Below are 18304 nucleotides of genomic sequence, written 5' to 3' on the forward strand. Positions count from 1 at the left end.
TATAAATGACTATGCTTTGTATTTTAACTATATTTTGCCTATAAATAAAATAAAAATTTATTTTTTATACCAAATTTAGGTCTAGTTATTTAATTATTATTTTATCAATTCAAAAATTTTTAATCCAAGCTTAACCCGGAACCAAACCCGGGTTCAAAAATATTTCCCTGAACCGAACCCAAACCCATCTATTTTTATTTTTGTTTACAGGGGATCGGGAGGGGGGGATATGAGGTTCTAACGCTACTAGAGTGGTTAGCCATAGTAATGATTACTCATCAGGTTGTTATTATTCAGTTGTTCCCTAAACAGATTGTGAAGAGTTTTTTGAAGGTGCTAGGGATTCAAAGATCAAAATGATATAGAAGGATATAATAGGAAAGCAACAAAAATAGATATTGATATGAAGTAAAATATAATTTATTATGCATTCAACAAACTAAAATTGTAGACCTAGCACGTTCAAGGAACTCTCCACAATCTGTTTAGAGAACAACAGAATAATAACAGACCCTGATGAGCAAGCAGTTATATGGCTAGACCCCTATATGTGCATCCTCAACTCAAGGAACCTTAGTAATATTAGAACCCCACCCCTCCCCAGATCCCCTGCAAATTTCTACAATTTAAAGATAAAACACTGAGGAACAATAAGGCTCCGGGCCTAGAAACATCACGGGGGAGTATCTAAAGGCATCCCCTTCGGTCATAAAGGACTCAACTAAATATAACGACTCTATGACCATAGCTCTCATATCCGTTGCAACAAAGATTTTATGGTCTTATTAAAATTTCGCAAAATCTATTCTCCAAATTATATCTGTGCATATCGCCCCGGCAAGAAGATATTGGAACCAATCCTAGCACCAAAAATCGTAATTCAGAAATGTGACTCTTTACCTTCATTGTCTTCAAAAGACCTTTCGACAGCATCCCATGACGCCTTGAGTGCATTCTATGGAGTTGGGCATAAAAGCCAATATAATTAAAATTCTAAAAACTAATATAATCTATTTTATTCCTTTAAACTGAACAACAAGATGTCCCCACTTTTTAGAATAAAAAAAGGTGACAAACAAAGGTGTGCCCTTTTACCGATCCTATTCAACTTAATCATAAATAAAGTAATGAAGGATACACTGGCTGCTGTAGATCTTCGGAAATTGAAGTCAAGCAACAATTAGTATTGTGTTTAAATGAAACCCCGTTGTTTATATATATATTTTTTTATACACATTTTTTATACACATTTTTTATACGACTTTACAATACCTTGTTATGATATTTTCTTCACGTAAAAATCTTTTAAAAGTACTTCTTTCAAAGTCTCCCGTTTGTCATATTTTATCCTCTTTGTCCATCATCATTCTTTACTTTTTTTATACGATATTGCAAATTTTAAAACCTTGTTATTATATTTTATTCACTTGAAACTGGTCCTAGCCATTAAAGATGGCCAAAATGTATAAAATCTTTAGAAAAATACTTCATTTGTTTTTTTTGTAGACAAAAACAAAAGTTGTCAAAGAATTTTCAATATATAAGAGGTGTAATATATGTAATCTGGATCATTAATTATGCTTTTTTTTATCGAAATTGATTGTACATAATTGGAATGAATTTTCTTATTCTCTTGGATTTAAACTTGGAAGAAAATTTTTAATTGAATAAAGTCTAATTTTCCTATGTATCCGTGAGTTAAATATGTTGTTTACTATATTCTATACGATGACTACCGCGATTAGTGCTATGTACGATGACCAAAATGCCCGCTAAATCAGGTCCTCCGGTCCCACTCACCGACAATCCCGGACCATTGAACCCCATCGATCCCTCCCCCTCCCCTATAGTTGGACTTCACACGGTCGTGGCCCCAACCATTTCAATTATCACTTAGAAAACAAAATTTCGTACAAAGTATAGTCAGAATTACCAAAAACCTTGAGAAAACGTATAATCTAATTACGTTCTTAAATCAGGCAGTCTTAGACTTGCTGTCAACTTAAACAAAACTACGATTCTTTCAGGTAGCTAAGCGACAATAAATGGTGGTTTCATAAAATACCTTGGTGCTTCCCTGAATAACAATGGGCAAAGCATAGAGGAGCTGAATATTAAAATCCAAAATGCAAGCAAGGCTTTTCTATCTGAAAATTATATCTGACGTTTATTACCCAAGAATTATATAGAATGACAGGTTATGGATGATATACAGGCACTATGCCCGTTACGTTAAAAAAGTTACAATTTATTGCTTATATCATTAAAAATGTAAATCAAAACCTGGAACACTATGCTCTGACCTGGCTTTATTCCTTTAACGGAAAGCTTATAGAAATTACAAAACTCTCTGGTTCTAGAGCAATAAAGAATGTATCAGATTTAATGTAAAAATGAAGCAATTATCAAGACTGAACAAGAAGAGATCTATCTATAAAGAAATTTCAAGTCAAGCGAAAATACCTAAAATAAACCTAATGTCTATTCTATCCATACTTTCCTCCCACGTTAAACAAAACCGATCAAACTTCAAAAAATGATTTCTTCAATCTTTTTCTACCTTATAAATTAAAAAAATTAAATATAAAATCAGCCATCTCCCATCCTTAAAGTAATTAAATTAAAATGCAGTTCTCGGGAATAAGCTTTTTCTTGGCTCTTTCCTTTTTGTCTGAGCCTATAATGACAATTTTCGCGCTTTCGGTCTTCAACATTCAGTTTTTAAAAAAATATTTTTAAGAAATGATATGGAATCCAAAAAATTTAAGCTTACCTAGAGCACTTTAAATGATTTTTAAAAATTAAATAAATTCAAATATATTTTCTATTTAAATGTTTCATTTTTGGTCAAGTTTATCACTTTAGCAGCCAATATCTTAGTTTGTATGGGGCCAGGATTGAAAATCTATATTTTTCTGGCTACCATAAGGTATATCAGTATTAAAAAAAATTACTTGATGATGCAAATAACAAATCCATTCGGCGAATTGTGTTGCGTTAGGTATAGTCGCTGACAAAAACACGTAATGGACCTTATCGGGCAAGAGAATTATAGTTTCTTCCCAAACTACTCCACGTTCTTCGTTTTATGTTATGTTTAAAAAAAATATTCGTATAAGTACCGACAAGAAGGGCACTCTTTTAATTGTTAATTTAGGTAATTTTCTCAAAAATATATGGCGGAAATTTTAAATATTACAAATTTTTTTTAATGAAAATATTAACACTTAAAAATATCATTATATCTTTAAATAAAATTACAAAAAATAACAATCAAATTTCTAAGATTCTAATATTTAATTTATCTAAAATATTCGTCATTAGGAGCACTAATTATTGAAATACGATGAGGCCCGGCCCGTAATCATTTTTCCCGCTTTTATATTTTGCATAAATTTTCCAGCCAAATTGTAATACCTTTTTATGAAGGAAAACGAAATAATTTTCTAATAATCAGCTTAAAAAAACATATTCAAAATTTCGGCCTAGCCCGGGTCATTAAAATGTTTTGAACAATTTGTCCAACCTGTCCTAGAAATTTATTCGACGCACTTTAGGGTCGCGCTCCACTGACCTCTTCTAGTTATCGCATATATAATTTTCGAAACATAATTACCTTTATCTCTCATGTAGTGTATTTCGTCGAATATAACCCATCCAACTTCTCTCATTACCTCTGATCCACGGTATAGCATACTTCTTAAAATCTATTATAAAAAATAAGGAATAAATATTATAAGAGATTTTGATATGGTTTTAAATCTAAAAATATAACACTATTTAGTTCTATTCTAGGTGTGCATCTCGTATTTAATTTCCCAAGCCCACCTATAATATATATAATAATCATATTATAAATTATTATTTTTTATAATTGAATTTTAAGGTTTTATAATTTTTTAATATTAGAAAATTAAAGCCCTAAAAACCTGGGATCTGGAATGTACGGAAACCGAAAAGTGAGACATTTAAGGAAATATAGAAACAGGACCAGGAACAAGATTTTAAAAAGTATCTGTAACGTTTTACGGAGATTACCATTTCAGAATATTTCTAATATCAAAATCTTTTAAATAGGAAATTTAAAAAATTTATTCTTAAAAGAATTTGTACGAAGTGGAGAAGAAAAAAAAATATACTGCTTGCTCCAAATGCTTGTAAAGTTCTTAAATTATTATTCATATGTAAATGATATTTGGCTCCTATTCATAATGCGGGGATATAATAAAAATAATTTTTCCAAACAATATTTTAAGCTTTATTCCCAAATATTTAATAGCTCGTAAATATCACTCTGCCAAAACAAAAAACATCCATATTTTTCTAACACATAATTTTAAAATAAAAAAAACACTTAAAGGACAATTATTTTAAACGAGTTTTTCGAAAATTATAGTATACAATCCTTCATATATAAAAAACTTAAAAACATTTATTTTCCTTTAGCCATATAAGAATTATCCTGAAATAAGGAAGTGGGGCGTGTTTCAATAAATTACATATAAATAATAATTTAAAAATTTAGATGTCATCGTTTGTTGAATGATTTGAATTATAATAATAGGAAAAGATTTAATTGTTGCCAAGTCTCTGGTGCTATTTTATGTTACATCTTTGAATATTTATCTGTAAATCTGCCTTTGTATTATTCTGTTATCAAACAATCATTATTTGCGGATTTGAATTGAGATGCCTTCTATTATGAGTGAATTTTGTGATAACATTCTGGAGAGTCGAAATATAATCATGAGATATCTCGGAGTTTTCTAAGACATTTTTTACTAACATTTTAACTAGAACTAGGTAATAAAATTTTTCTCGTAACTCTCTTTAACAATCGTGTAACCGTGCTATTGAATGATAATATCTCGAACTCTAGATCTATAAATTTTTGGTCGAGATTTTCTTTCTTTGTAAGCATAAATAGCTAATAAATTTATACTATTAATGCTTCCGCGAGTTATTCGAGGTTAGGCAGAAGAACGAATAAATACGTGATATTATAGGAGCATTTTTTAAAAACAAAAACTAAAGATAAATTTGCTAAAAATATCATACCATTAGCTTTTATGTGGTAGTTTTGAAACACACCTCACTTTTAATCTTGTCTTGTCATAATTCTGAAATGGAAGGAGGAAAAAAATGTTATATATACACTAACGTAATAGATTGTACTATAATATCCTAAAAAATTCTTTGAAAATATTAATGCCTTCAAATATTTTTTTAAATATTATAAATAATGATGCAGGAAAAAATGAAAGTGGTCAAATTTTATTGAGTAATAGTTAGTCGTATTTAAAATTTTGTAAATATTAAAATTATTAATTAATGTTCGATATTAATAATGAAATTTATAAACATTCGTATTAAGCCTTAAAAAATAATAGAATAATTTAGTATTTTTATTCTATTCATTTACAAATCAAAGAGTTGTATTATTTGTATTTTCTAAGTATATTGTTTAAAAAAGTTTAACTGATTTTTTTAAATAAAAAAGTGCCGTCATACCTATCTAATTTGAGGACCATTGAGACAAAGATTTTTTACCCAACTTAGACAGTTGTCTAATTTATTAACAATTTTTACTTTTTTAAAAAAAACATTTTACAATCAGTTATATACTTGATTTAGCAAAAAGTGAGATTATGTTCAACAATTTTCAAATAATTTTTTTTTTTATTAATTCTTAATTCATGATTAAAGTTATGTATTTATACATAAGCTTATAAAAATAAGACTGTATAAAATTTATAAAATGGTTGTATACAAAATAAGAATAAAAAGTAATTTATGATAATGTTATCTTTGTTTGTTTATTTAGTACAATATGTTTTATTTGCATGGAGTTTGATAATATTTTCTTTTCATTTAAGAATGTGAACAGTTCCTTTAGAAATATTATTTTTTAGCACATTTTTTTTGAGTATGATAATTTAGAAATTAAATAGCCTATGTTTTTTTAATCAACAATAATTTATAACATTTGTTTTCTTTATTAATTTTACTATTTGACATCAATAGTTTTAAAAAGATTATAAAATTTTATAATATAATGAATGCTACAAAAACAACACATGTTCAATTTATAGAGGTCTTATGCAAAATGACAAAAAATTAAAAATTTTCCCACTTTTCAAATTAGATAGTTGCCCAATTTATAGACATTTTCAATAGTGTTTAATAGGAATTGAGACTCAAAATTTTGGTAATAGGTAGTTACGCAAATTAGACAAGTTTGAATATATTAATAATATTCAAATGAGACGAATAAAAATAAACTATAAACAATTATTATTTTTATATAATTATATAATTTGATATAATAAATGACAAAACATTGCTGAAACGCTTTCCTAATGCATTACATATTTGGGTCAATCCATGTCAAATTGATCAAGATATGCCCTTTTCGATTTTATAAACTAAGATATGTAACTTATATTGGAATTTTAACATAAACCAAAGCCTCCACTGTAGATAAGGCATTAAAAATATTGCGACAGGAACTTTTTAGATCATTTATTAAAAAATCATAAAGCATTGTTAATCATACAGGCAGAATATAAAATATGCTATCTATAATTATTAAAAATAGCTCATTTCTTTGTTAGTATTTTATCGATCTTACCTATGAAGTTATGGAAGCTCACCTCAATTTGTTTGTACTCATATGCAATGGTAATAGTAATAAATGTTTGATTAAAATTTTATTAAAAATCGGAGTATTTTTCTTTATAAATTTTTTAAATTTGTTCAGGGCAAAAGATATGCCTCCAAAATTTTTAATTTATTTTCTAAAAATATTAAGATGCTTCATTTTGATACTATATTTATTATACAATTATGTAGTATTTATCATTCATTATATGCAGTCCGACACTCATTAAAAGGGTAATTTATCATGCTTTACCCTTGATATCTTTAAGGGTATAATAGTTAGGATGCAGTGGTGCTGAAGAGAGGACGCCTTCTGGGCAATTTAAAAAATTCAGTTTAATGCTACAAACTGCATTCTAAGGCAAAAATTCCAAAGATAAAAATTAAAAAAAGTAAGAAATTATTTTACGTTAGCTCATTTTTAGGAATATATTTGTAAATTAAGATTAAAATAAAAAATTGTGTAGGGATATAATTATCTTAAATGAAAAACAAAGAATTATAAAGGTGGTAGCATTTATAATAGAAAGGATATAAAGAAGTTGTTATTATAGTTATTCAAAGGTGATAATTTATGAAATTTATAGCAGAGAAGTTATTGGTTAACTTAGAAACCAACGGAATCTAATTTGGACTATAAGTAGTGTTGCATAATTGGCTAATTTTAACCGACTACAAAACAGCTTAGCCGAGATTTTAGGTGAAAAAATCGGCTCATAATTAGGCTAAGCATCGGCTAAGCCTAAAAATCGGCTAAAACTAAATTAGTCAAAAATTCTGCATCGATGCCTAGCATTAATTATTATTTATTTATTTTAGTAAAATATTTATTTCATTTATATTTAATGTAAATAATTTATTATTATCAACAAATAAACATGATATGATTTAATAATTTTAATTTATATTATGAAATGAAAATAAATTTATTTATTTGATGTTTTTTTTAATAAAAAAAATAATATGCTGCTATTGTAATATTCTTTTTAATACAATTTATTAGTGATTTTCACAATCTTCTTTGTAAATATATCTTTTGAGGAATTCTATTGTAAATTTTATTATATAAATAAACAATCTTTTATGTGAAATCTTTTATAATTTTTTTTATCATTTTTGTAAAATTATCTATTTTTTTTTATTAAATGAGGTGGTTTTTTCGAAATAATTTTTAAAAATATTTATATTAAACTTTTTTATGTTATTTTATATGATCCTTTTAAGGATAATATTTTAATGTGACAATTGTCGTAATCGTTAATTTTGAATATTTTTGACGAAAATAGGTTAAAATAAGTATTGATAACATGATTAAATATAAATTATGATTAGATTTCATAGGTGGTTAAAAAACGTAGGTGTGAAAACCATGATGATTAGAGTTCAGTGATTGTTCAACAACGTGGCGAAAACTATAATGATTAGACTTCATTGATTTCTCAACAACGTATGTATGAAAAGAGATGTATACATTTCAGTAATTTTTTTAACAACCGGTATGAGCTGAAGGAGAAAAAAACAAATAGATATTACGTTTTTCCTTAAAGACTTGAGTGTCCAAGAGTGCATAATGTATGAGGAAATAAATGCAAAATGATATTTTTTTTTAAAAAAAAAGAAGAAGATATTTTGATATATATTTTAGAATAAGATTTTTAGGTAAAGATTAATAAAATAATTTTAGATAAAAATTTAGTATTAGACATTGCTGAAAAGAAAATCATGATCAATAGCTAAAGGACGACCACAGGCAAATGGCTCAATAAAGATATGGGTCTAGACTTCATTTAGGGTAAAGGGGTGGTAGAATTTGACATATAGTATATTTTGACTATGTATAATAAATTTTAGATTTACTTTAAGAAGCAAATAATTCAGCAGTTAAGAGAATTTAGACAATTTAATACATAGAATTTGACATATTTATATAATTTATTAATATATTGGACTATGTATTTAAAATTTAAGAATGAATGTAAGAAAGGTAATAGAATATTTCAGAAGTTATGAAAAATTTATATTTCAGGTAGAAACGTGGACATTAAAATTAAACCAAGATCAAGATAGGATAGATAAACAACAGAATCGATATAACGGCATAAACAAACGATCTCCGAAGACACAGAAGTCGGCCATCAGTATCGGTACAGAAATTATGGAACGTTTAAAGGAAATCATTAATCTTTAACAATGATCATCAATCGGTTACAAAGATAAAGCGATAATCATTTATGGCTAAAGAACGTTAGAAACTGGCGACTAGCAAGAACAACTGGGCAAGACTTTCAGGCTGCAACCGTTAGTCCATACAAATGATCGCCAATCAATTACCGAGATAAAGCGCTAATCGTTCATTACAGAGAGCAAAAGAATTGAATAATTAAGATAATTTAAAAAATTGTAAAGAAAGAATAGTATCTAGTTGACTGGCAATCGGGAATAGTTGAAAAGCATGAGTTTATCAAGATCGTCAATCGCTATCTAGGGTTATTTAAAAATTGCAAAGGCAATAAAATGGTAATCCAATATGTGCAATAGTGTGAACTATAGAAGACGTAAAAGATTAAGAAGACTAGCTTTGGTGAAGATGCAAGATGAGTAAAACAGAAATCGAAAGAAAAGTTGATCATTTGCAAAAGGATTGGTCCATCTTAAGTGGAAGTGTGTTGTGATATTTAGAATTGTATTATTTTTGTTTGCATTTATTTTAAATAGTTTTGTTCATATAAATTTGAATATTTATGGAAAATAGTTTTTTTTATATAAAGTTGAATATTTAGAGTTCATGTAAAATTTGAATATGTATATTGTTAATAATCTATGCAAATGGTTATACTATATAATATGATTTTATATAGAAAGAGACAATGACATATAATAATACCTAGACTGACGATTCATTCATTAAAATGCATTTTTAAGAGTCGTTAAAAGCAAATCAGCTGGACCCGCCATTTTGGTAACCTTTATAATAATTATTTTCATGTTAAAAACTAATATTAAATTGATAACTTACTTTCTTATTATCTCGATGATCAGGCAGTCCTTTAATAAAGTTTGCATCAGATATAATATAAAATTAGGCTCTCGTTTAAAATTTTAATATTTATTACAGTAACCAAGATGGCGTCTCTAGCTGATTTGTATTGATGTACACTTTTAATGAATGAATCGTCAGTCTAGGTATTATTATATGTCATTGGAAAGAGATGACTTTTATTTTTCGCCTATAATTTTCTTAATTTTTAATCTTTTATTTTTGTTACTCTTTCCTTTTATGTTAATTTATAATTGATTAATTTATAATTAATAGAGTTTAATAAAGGAATTAAAATTTATATTATGGTTTCAAAACGATAAATATATTATTTAATTTTATTTCTAGGCACCAGAGTTGTTAAAAGATACTTTTTAAATAGATCTAGATACAGATACAGATTCTAAAAAGTTATCTTGATACAGATACATTTTTTATTATACTCTTAGATAAGGTTTGAATAAACCTAAATAAGGATTATTGTGAAAATTCATGAAATGATCTAAAAAATTTATTGACTCGATATCACATTTATCAAAATATAACTAAAATAATGATTTGATATTAATATAAATAATTATTATATATCATTAATAAAATAATATAATATATGATTAAATGATTATAAATAATTATTAGATTTCATTAATAAAATATTTTCAAAATTTTGGTCATTAAGACATCCTCGTTTATCTGTAAAGACATTTTTAGCTATACTAAAAAGTCTTTCAGGGGGTGCTGGAAGGGATTGTGGTGTTATATTTAATGAATAACATTTTTATATCAGGATATTGTTTAAAAATACTAAAATCTCGGCATTCATTTTTGAAAAAACTATTTAAAATTTGTTGATTATCAGAATTTAAATCAATAACAATCATATCTCCTGCTGTGGGATACTGAAAAAAATCGGATATTAAATTATTGGTTTTTTCACAAGTTAATTTGCACTCATTTGAAGACTTTGATAATTCCTCAACTAATCTATGTATTAATTGTTTTATTATGAAAATTTTCATCCTTTTGCAACCATATCCAATCAAGTTTGAAAAAAGGATGAAGCATAGTTGCCAAAATATTTTCATCTTGAAAAATTGTCCCAATAAACCTAGAATTATCAAATATTGATTAATTTATTATTAATTTACCTATCTTCAATCCCTTTAAGTAAGGCATTTAAGAGTGGTAAACAAAATTTCAGGTTCATTTGTTTAAAATTTTTCAATTTAATAATGAGCTGGGAAATATTTGCACAGTAATAAACTGTGAACTGACTCCTATGTATGAACTAAAAATTAACATTTCTTAAAAACAGCTCAAATAATTTGTTTGTAATTAAATTATTATACAAATTTAAATGTTAGCTATACCGGCGATAGGCACTCCAACAATCTGCTGTTGTGCATATTAACGATAGTTCTATTAGACTTTTAATGATTTCTTTCTTTTCATTCTCCCATCTTTGGGAAATTCTAGCAACCACTGTCTGTCTGCAAATTATATTTTTTTCTAGAGCAATTAATCATTTTTATAAATGATGGATTTTCAACAACTGAAAATGGTTGAATACTATCTATAATAAAATCAGTTATTAAATCATCTAAAGTGGTTTGGGTTAAAGTCTGAGGTCTCTTGGAAAAAAAATCAATGAAAGATGAGCCTAGTCCAATATTTTCTTTAATAGATTTTTTCTCCTTCCCCTTTTTTATTTGGATTAAGAGTGTTTGATGTTTTCTCTTAAAATTTAAAATTGTAAACAATTATTTAGTATCTATACCCTTAAATGTTTTACAATGTTGCAAGTTGAGGTAATGCTAACTGAAATTTATATATTTTGTAGATATGGCAAACATTTTACTAACAGAGATTTGTTTTCTTTATTTTGAGATATTATTTTAAAATATGGTCTATAAATTGGCCATGGAATGTCGTCATTTTCTTCATCAATATTAATCTTAAAAATTAATATAATAGAATAAAATAAATTGCAATTAAAAATGGCAAATTCCTTGAGATGGATTGTAATATCAGAATTTGCTTGTTATTGATAACTCAGACATAATATTAAATTTTTTAATATATATTAATATTAAGTTATATGCTCATATGAAATAAAATAAATTTTACATGTATTTTTATTTATAATATAAAAAAGTGTTAAATAAAACTATACCAAAATGTATCTTAAAAAGTATCTAAAACAGATACAGATACCTCTAAAATAATATCTAGATACAGATACTTTAATCAAAAATCTATCTAGATACAGATACCACATTTTTATATCTAGATACTTGTATCTAGATATTTTAACAACTCTGCTAGGCACTAATACTCAAATTAACACAATTTGTATATTAAATTACGTAAAAATAGAAAGGGGTAAGCAAAAAATCATTTTTTGATAGATTTGATATAGAAGACCCATTTTATAATATTGTCTCACTTCTTATTATTCTGATTACATTTTCTTATCTATAAATATTTTGATTTGGTGTAAGAAAATAAATAATTATCTAGTCACTATCAACATAAACAAAATCAATATAGTCAGGAAAAAAATTTAATTATTGTTGGTGACTATCCTAATCAATGGATCATTTAAAAAAAATTAATATACCTATAAATGATGAATAATGTTAATTTATTATTTTCTGAAAAATCAAATAATTATTGGTAAGATTATAGTTTGTAAGTCAAAATTACCATTGGTTATCTTTTATTTATTTATCTGTCATATGATTGGTTAAAATATTTTTTTTGTTCAATATAACCATTTTTGTAAAAATTTTATTTTATAATTTTAAAAGCATTTTTTTAATTAAGCATATATTTTGATCAACATTTTTTGAAACTTAATAAAAATGAGATGCACAGGATAAAATTTAAATAAAGGGCAGGGTAAATCCTATAAAATATATTTATGGATTATAAAGAGGCCTAACAGTTGTAATTTAGATACATATTCCAATTTTTTTTACTTAAATTGCATACTTTTATGAATTATAAACTATTTTAATAGGTAATTCATTCTCAGTGGTCAATAATATCATTACTTATAGGCTTTTTTTAAATTACATATTATCTGAGCATACAATTAAATATTTGACTCTTTATTGAAAATATTTATTTTCAAATTTAAAATAAAAAAATGTATAACAAAATATATATTCCATATATTTATATAAAAAAATTCAATAAAAAAATATAAAAAAAAAATATTTTAAATAAAATTTAACCAATCATATGTCAGATAAATAAATAAAAGATAGCCAATGGTATTATGGCTCACAAACCAATCTTACCATTCGGATATGATGTAATCTGATCATGTAGTTATATCCTATATTTTAGTACTAACTAAATAGAATATGAAAATTCTGAAAATTAGAAATAAATCAGAAACCTGTTAAATTATTAGACATGTTTTATATTTTGGCTGTATTTATAAATGTTTCATTATATAATTAAATTTTCCAAAATTTCCAAAATAATTTTTATATATTTTATATTGGTTTATAATTTATTTTATGGCCTGCAGATTTTTAATTTTTTCTTATATAAAATTTATAAATATCTTAAAATAATTTCAAAGCTTAATATCTATTTCTAATGAGATTATTTATTTAATGAATTGAATTATTTGTAATAGATGAATATTAAATTATTTGAATGGCACATATATGTTTTTTGATTGATTCATTTTTTTGAAGGCCTTGTAATTATAATACAAGGTAAATTAAAAAAATTTTTTTTAAATATAATTATTTATTAATAAAGAATTAAAAAAATATTAGAGGAATGTTTTTAATAGTAAAATACTGTAACCTCTGTTGTCATGACTAAACAACTTGCTGTAGGATTAATAGTTATATCCCCTGTCATCAATCCAACATCTTTAAATTCTTCAAACAATTCACGGTATTTTTGATTACTTAAGGCCTTAATAGGTGTTGTATATATTACTCTTTGCTTATCTCTTAAAGACATGGCTATTGCATACCTAAAGTATTTTTATATAAAAATGAAATATTTGTTAGTAAAATTTTTATAAAATAATAAAGGAAGGTGTTAGTAAAATTTTTATAAAATAATAAAGGAAGGATTACTATGATATTTGCTTTTATGAATTCTATTTTATTAATTTATAGAATAAAGTTGATATATAATAATTTAATATTAATAATAAAATAATATGCATGCTAGAGGTTAGAGGTAGGCGCGGGCCGTGAAATTACGGCGTGAGTGTGAATAAATTTTAAATTCCAAGGCGTGACGGGCCTTCCCGAAATTTTCCCCGGGCGTGATCAAGCGTGAACATAAATTCCCCGTGAATCACGGAAATTTTAATTTTAAAATTGTTTTTTTATAAATATAAATTTGCAATTTTATAATTTTATTATATATTTTCCTATTTAATTTAGTTAATTTATGAAAACTAAGAATCTTCCGCATTTTATAAACAACATTCGGTATAATTTCGTTAGTTCTTTTTTTTATGTTTAGGTGTTTTTATCGCGAGACTTTATGCTAAATTTTGCTTAAACATTACAGAAAAGTCAGTTATATTTTATTTGTAAAGATCTTTAATATTTAAATGCAATAGAAAGTTGTTACATATGGATAACAAAATATAAAAGTTGTGAACTGAAAAACTCTCATGAATACTATAGGTTCAAAAATATACCATGAAATAAAATTTAAGATTAAAAGCATGATATATAATAATTACTCACTGATATTTGGATGGATGACTATAAAAATTTAAGTTTTTTAACCATTATAGGACATATTATCATTAAGGATTTTAAATTAAAACATTTGTTATGGCCACAAGGGCAATGGATGAAAAAAACGTCAAAATTAAAAGTGCAGTCATTTCAATTTTAGGAGAATATACAGAAGTAGAAAATCACTTAAATAAATGTATAGTTGTGAATGATAACGAAGCAAATCTTATAAGTGCATTCAAAGATGACGAAACGCTAGCATGTATATGCCATATACAAATAATATTATGCATTATGTTTTTGACAATCGTTTAATTGAAATAGCCTTAAATATAAATGGTGTAAAAAAAATAGTACAATATTTCAAACAATCTACAGCTAATAGCAAACTAAACGACACCTTTAAACAAGATGTAACAGCGAGAATAACGAGATGGAACTCTGTATATATCATGATGCAGAGTTTCTTAAAATCATATTCTGAAATACAGGAGCTTATTTAGCGAGCAAGAATTAAATAGATTAGCCACAATTGATATCAGCATCATACACGAGTTAGATAAATTTTTATCAATATTTAAAGAATGCTCGGATAATCTGAGAGCAGATTCTCGTCCCACAATAAATGAAGTTTGTCTATGAAACAAAAATTAGTAAAATTTTGTTAACCTTCTGAATCTGAACGTGATACAATAATAATCAAAACCTTAAAATACAGAAAAAGATTTCTTTTAAAAGATTATTATGCAGCCACTACATAAGGTAGGCTTAATTCTAGATCCGAATTTAAAGAAGAAAATGATAACAATCTTAAAAATGCTAAATGATATAAAATTAGATGATATGCATAAGTCAATGCCAACTATCATTTATAGCTTTACTAACTTATCCTAAACTCATAAAAAACCATTCTAAATGGTCAATACCAACTATCACTTTCCTAATTCATCCTACACTCATTAGAGAATTTCTAGATAATTCTGATAAAGCATCAACATCACCGATGAAGGCTGTGAGGATGAACTTAAAAGATTCATATAAGATAAATAACAAAACAATGTTTGAAGTTTTGGAAGCAGGAATATTCGAGAAAATTACCGAGTAAAATTTTGTCAGCTTCAAGTTCGGCTTCTAGTGAAAGGTTATTTTCTGTAGCCAATCTCTTATTAGAGGAAAGGCGTATACAATTGAAATAAAAAAAGATGGACATTCTTCTTTTTCTAAATAAATTTCGATTTATAGATTATATTTATTTTTTGTTATTAATATGGATTATGAAATTAGAGAAATAAATAGAATGAATTCAAAAAAGTGTAAAATTATAGCAATAGTTTTGAAAAATTTAAAAACACCGTGAATTTTCAGGCGTGACGGGCGTGAATCAAAATATTGATTGCCGTGAGCGGGCGGGTCGAAATCTTTTTAGTGGTAAGCATGAATTTTATTTATTGTCACAGTGAGCGGGCAGGCCGTGAATGAAAAATTAGGCCCACGCCCAACTCTACTAGAAGTTACCACAGTCCAGGTAAAAAAAATTGTGCCTAGACAGGTAAAATATTAATCATGGGCTAGGCATTTCAATGGGCTGATTTGGGTTGGCCCTCACTAACTTTTAATACATGTCTTAGGCTTAGGCATGCTTTAAAAATATGAGTGAATCTATGAATGTTTTAAAATATAATTAAGGTTAAAATATGTGAATCTAAGAATTTTTTAATTAATAATTAAGGTTAAAATATGAGTGAATCTAAGAATGTTTTAAAATATAATTAAGGTTTTATGTTATGTTTAATAATACAGCATTTTGGTTCAATGACATATAAATTATGGTTATAATTCAGAGATTAGCCAATCATTTTTTTAACTAATACCAACACTCCTTAGAAACAGTCATTACCAAGTTTTTTTGAAATATAATTTTATTATTTAAAGATTTGAAGAAAAAAAATATTTAAGATTCTCCATCTTTATTTCCACAAAATTATTTTAGGATTTTTAATTTAAGGCATAATGCCTCTAAATCTTCAATAAGCTTGTAGTCGTAATTTATTTTATTATATGTTTTCTTCATAATAAATTTATTCCACAATAAAATTTTAAAAGTAAGATAAAATAAGAAAAGAATTAACAAAACTTTCTTAATTATGATGGTTATTGTTAAAAAGTAAAGTAATAGGTATTCAATAACCACTTTTTTTTTAAAATGTTTTCTGCTTTCAATCTGTTTAAAAATTTATAAATCAATTTTTTTTTAGGCTTAATAGGCATTTTGAATTTTTTATAAGGGTTCATTATGATTTTAGTCATCGGTCACTGATAATGGTTAAAATGGAAGGTAACAGCTGATACTGAATGTATGGGTTATAATTAATTTACACTCATAAAATCTCAAATTAATAAAAAGATATGTGATAATGAGTCTGAGAAATAATGGAATTATTGATTAATAAATATCAATTTTTAGGATATATTTATGAATATAAAATTAATAACTCGGCAATTGCAGTTTTCCCAGCTGAAGTATGAGCAGAAACTAATATGCTCTGGTAATTTTCCAATACCATAATAGCTTCCTTTTGAAAAGGATCTAGGATGAAAGGGTATTCTTTTGCAGGTTTAGGAATAATTTCTTGCTGTTCAGAATTTTCTATGGATTGAGAGGGAGACCCATCTATCATATTATTTTTAGTGGAATTTTCTAATATCTCCTTGTTTTTAGCTAGATTATTTGCAATATTTTTTAAAGGGAAATACTCTGTGCCTGGTGGTATAGCTACCTAGATATATTTATTTATAAATATAAAAAATATTTATAATTATTTTTAAATAGGTTATTTTATAAATACATATAAATAATACAGACTTTTATATTATGAAATAGTATACCTCGTGTAAACAAGATTCAGAAGTTTCAACCGTGTGTACCATAATACAGGGCATATCATCTACATCACTATTATTATAAAATTATTTTTAAAAAATTGAGAAATATTTTTACATTGCATCTAAAACTTCCTGGGGCTCTCTCTCATCTTCCATATTAACATCATTTGTTTTAATAACCAATTCCTCTGGTTTTATATCCGCCATTAACCTAAAAAATTTCCATCATATAATCAACTATTTATTAATATAAAATTATACATCGTAAAAGTTTCATATAAGTAGAATTTATACTCAATTTTTTTTAAATCTATCAGGTGTTAAATATATTATTATAAAATATTTTTCCATGCAATTATATATTTATTTGAGTATATATAATAAATAAACTTAATTTTATATTCATTTGTCTTTAACTTTTTTGTTTTAGATTCATAGTCATGGAATACATCGAAAAAAGTATCAGTTTCCATTGAATTCATGTTAATAAAAATGCTTTAAAACCGCTCTTAGAATAGTAAAAGTTAAATATTTGAGATAAGAAAAATATATATTTTAATATATTTTATAATGAACATAATCAAAATAGGTTATAACAATTTATATTAATAATTCACAAAAATAAATATTTTATACAAAATCAAAATGATATCCAGAATTATAAATGGGTATTTTCTTGATAGTAAAAGTTAAATATTTGAGATAAGTAAAATTATATATTTTAATATATTATATAATGAACATAATCAAAAAAGGTTATAACAATTTATATTAATAATTGACAAAAATAAATAATTTAATACAAAATCATAATGATATCCAGAATTATAAATCGGTATTTTCTTTAAAGTGATAAATGTAGTGATGTAAACATTTTTTTTAAAATTGAATGTGTTCGCTGCAACGTTTGTTGACAAAAATCGAACGGTTCAAGTTCATTTTCAAAAAAAGGAACATGTTCACGTTTTTTTAAAACTTTATGAATAAATTTTTA

The 18304-nt window shown here is 25.6% G+C and overlaps 1 protein-coding gene across 3 annotated transcripts in view; it reads right to left on the reverse strand.

Annotated features, from left to right (window-relative positions):
• LOC135922625 (exosome RNA helicase MTR4-like) overlaps positions 1-17797 on the reverse strand; it is a 68127-nt gene extending 50330 nt beyond the window's left edge. For 2 of the 3 annotated variants that reach the window (XM_065457033.1, XM_065457035.1), the window contains exons 1-7: positions 17701-17787; positions 17426-17521; positions 17314-17380; positions 16921-17204; positions 13526-13700; positions 3617-3707; positions 2955-3079 (exon numbers count right to left, since the gene is read on the reverse strand). In XM_065457033.1, coding sequence (XP_065313105.1) covers positions 2955-3079; positions 3617-3707; positions 13526-13700; positions 16921-17204; positions 17314-17380; positions 17426-17521; positions 17701-17783 — 921 coding nt within the window. In that variant the 5' untranslated portion in view covers positions 17784-17787. Of the gene's footprint in view, positions 1-2954; positions 3080-3616; positions 3708-13525; positions 13701-16920; positions 17205-17313; positions 17381-17425; positions 17522-17700 lie in introns of all 3 variants that reach the window. The other variant, XM_065457034.1, reaches the window with a different exon arrangement.
• Between the last annotated feature and the right edge of the window lie 507 nt (positions 17798-18304).

Source organism: Gordionus sp. m RMFG-2023, chromosome 1 (assembly GCF_954871325.1).
Source record: "Gordionus sp. m RMFG-2023 chromosome 1, tfGorSpeb1-WG-v2, whole genome shotgun sequence".
Taxonomy (NCBI): domain Eukaryota; kingdom Metazoa; phylum Nematomorpha; class Gordioida; order Chordodea; family Parachordodidae; genus Gordionus; species Gordionus sp. m RMFG-2023.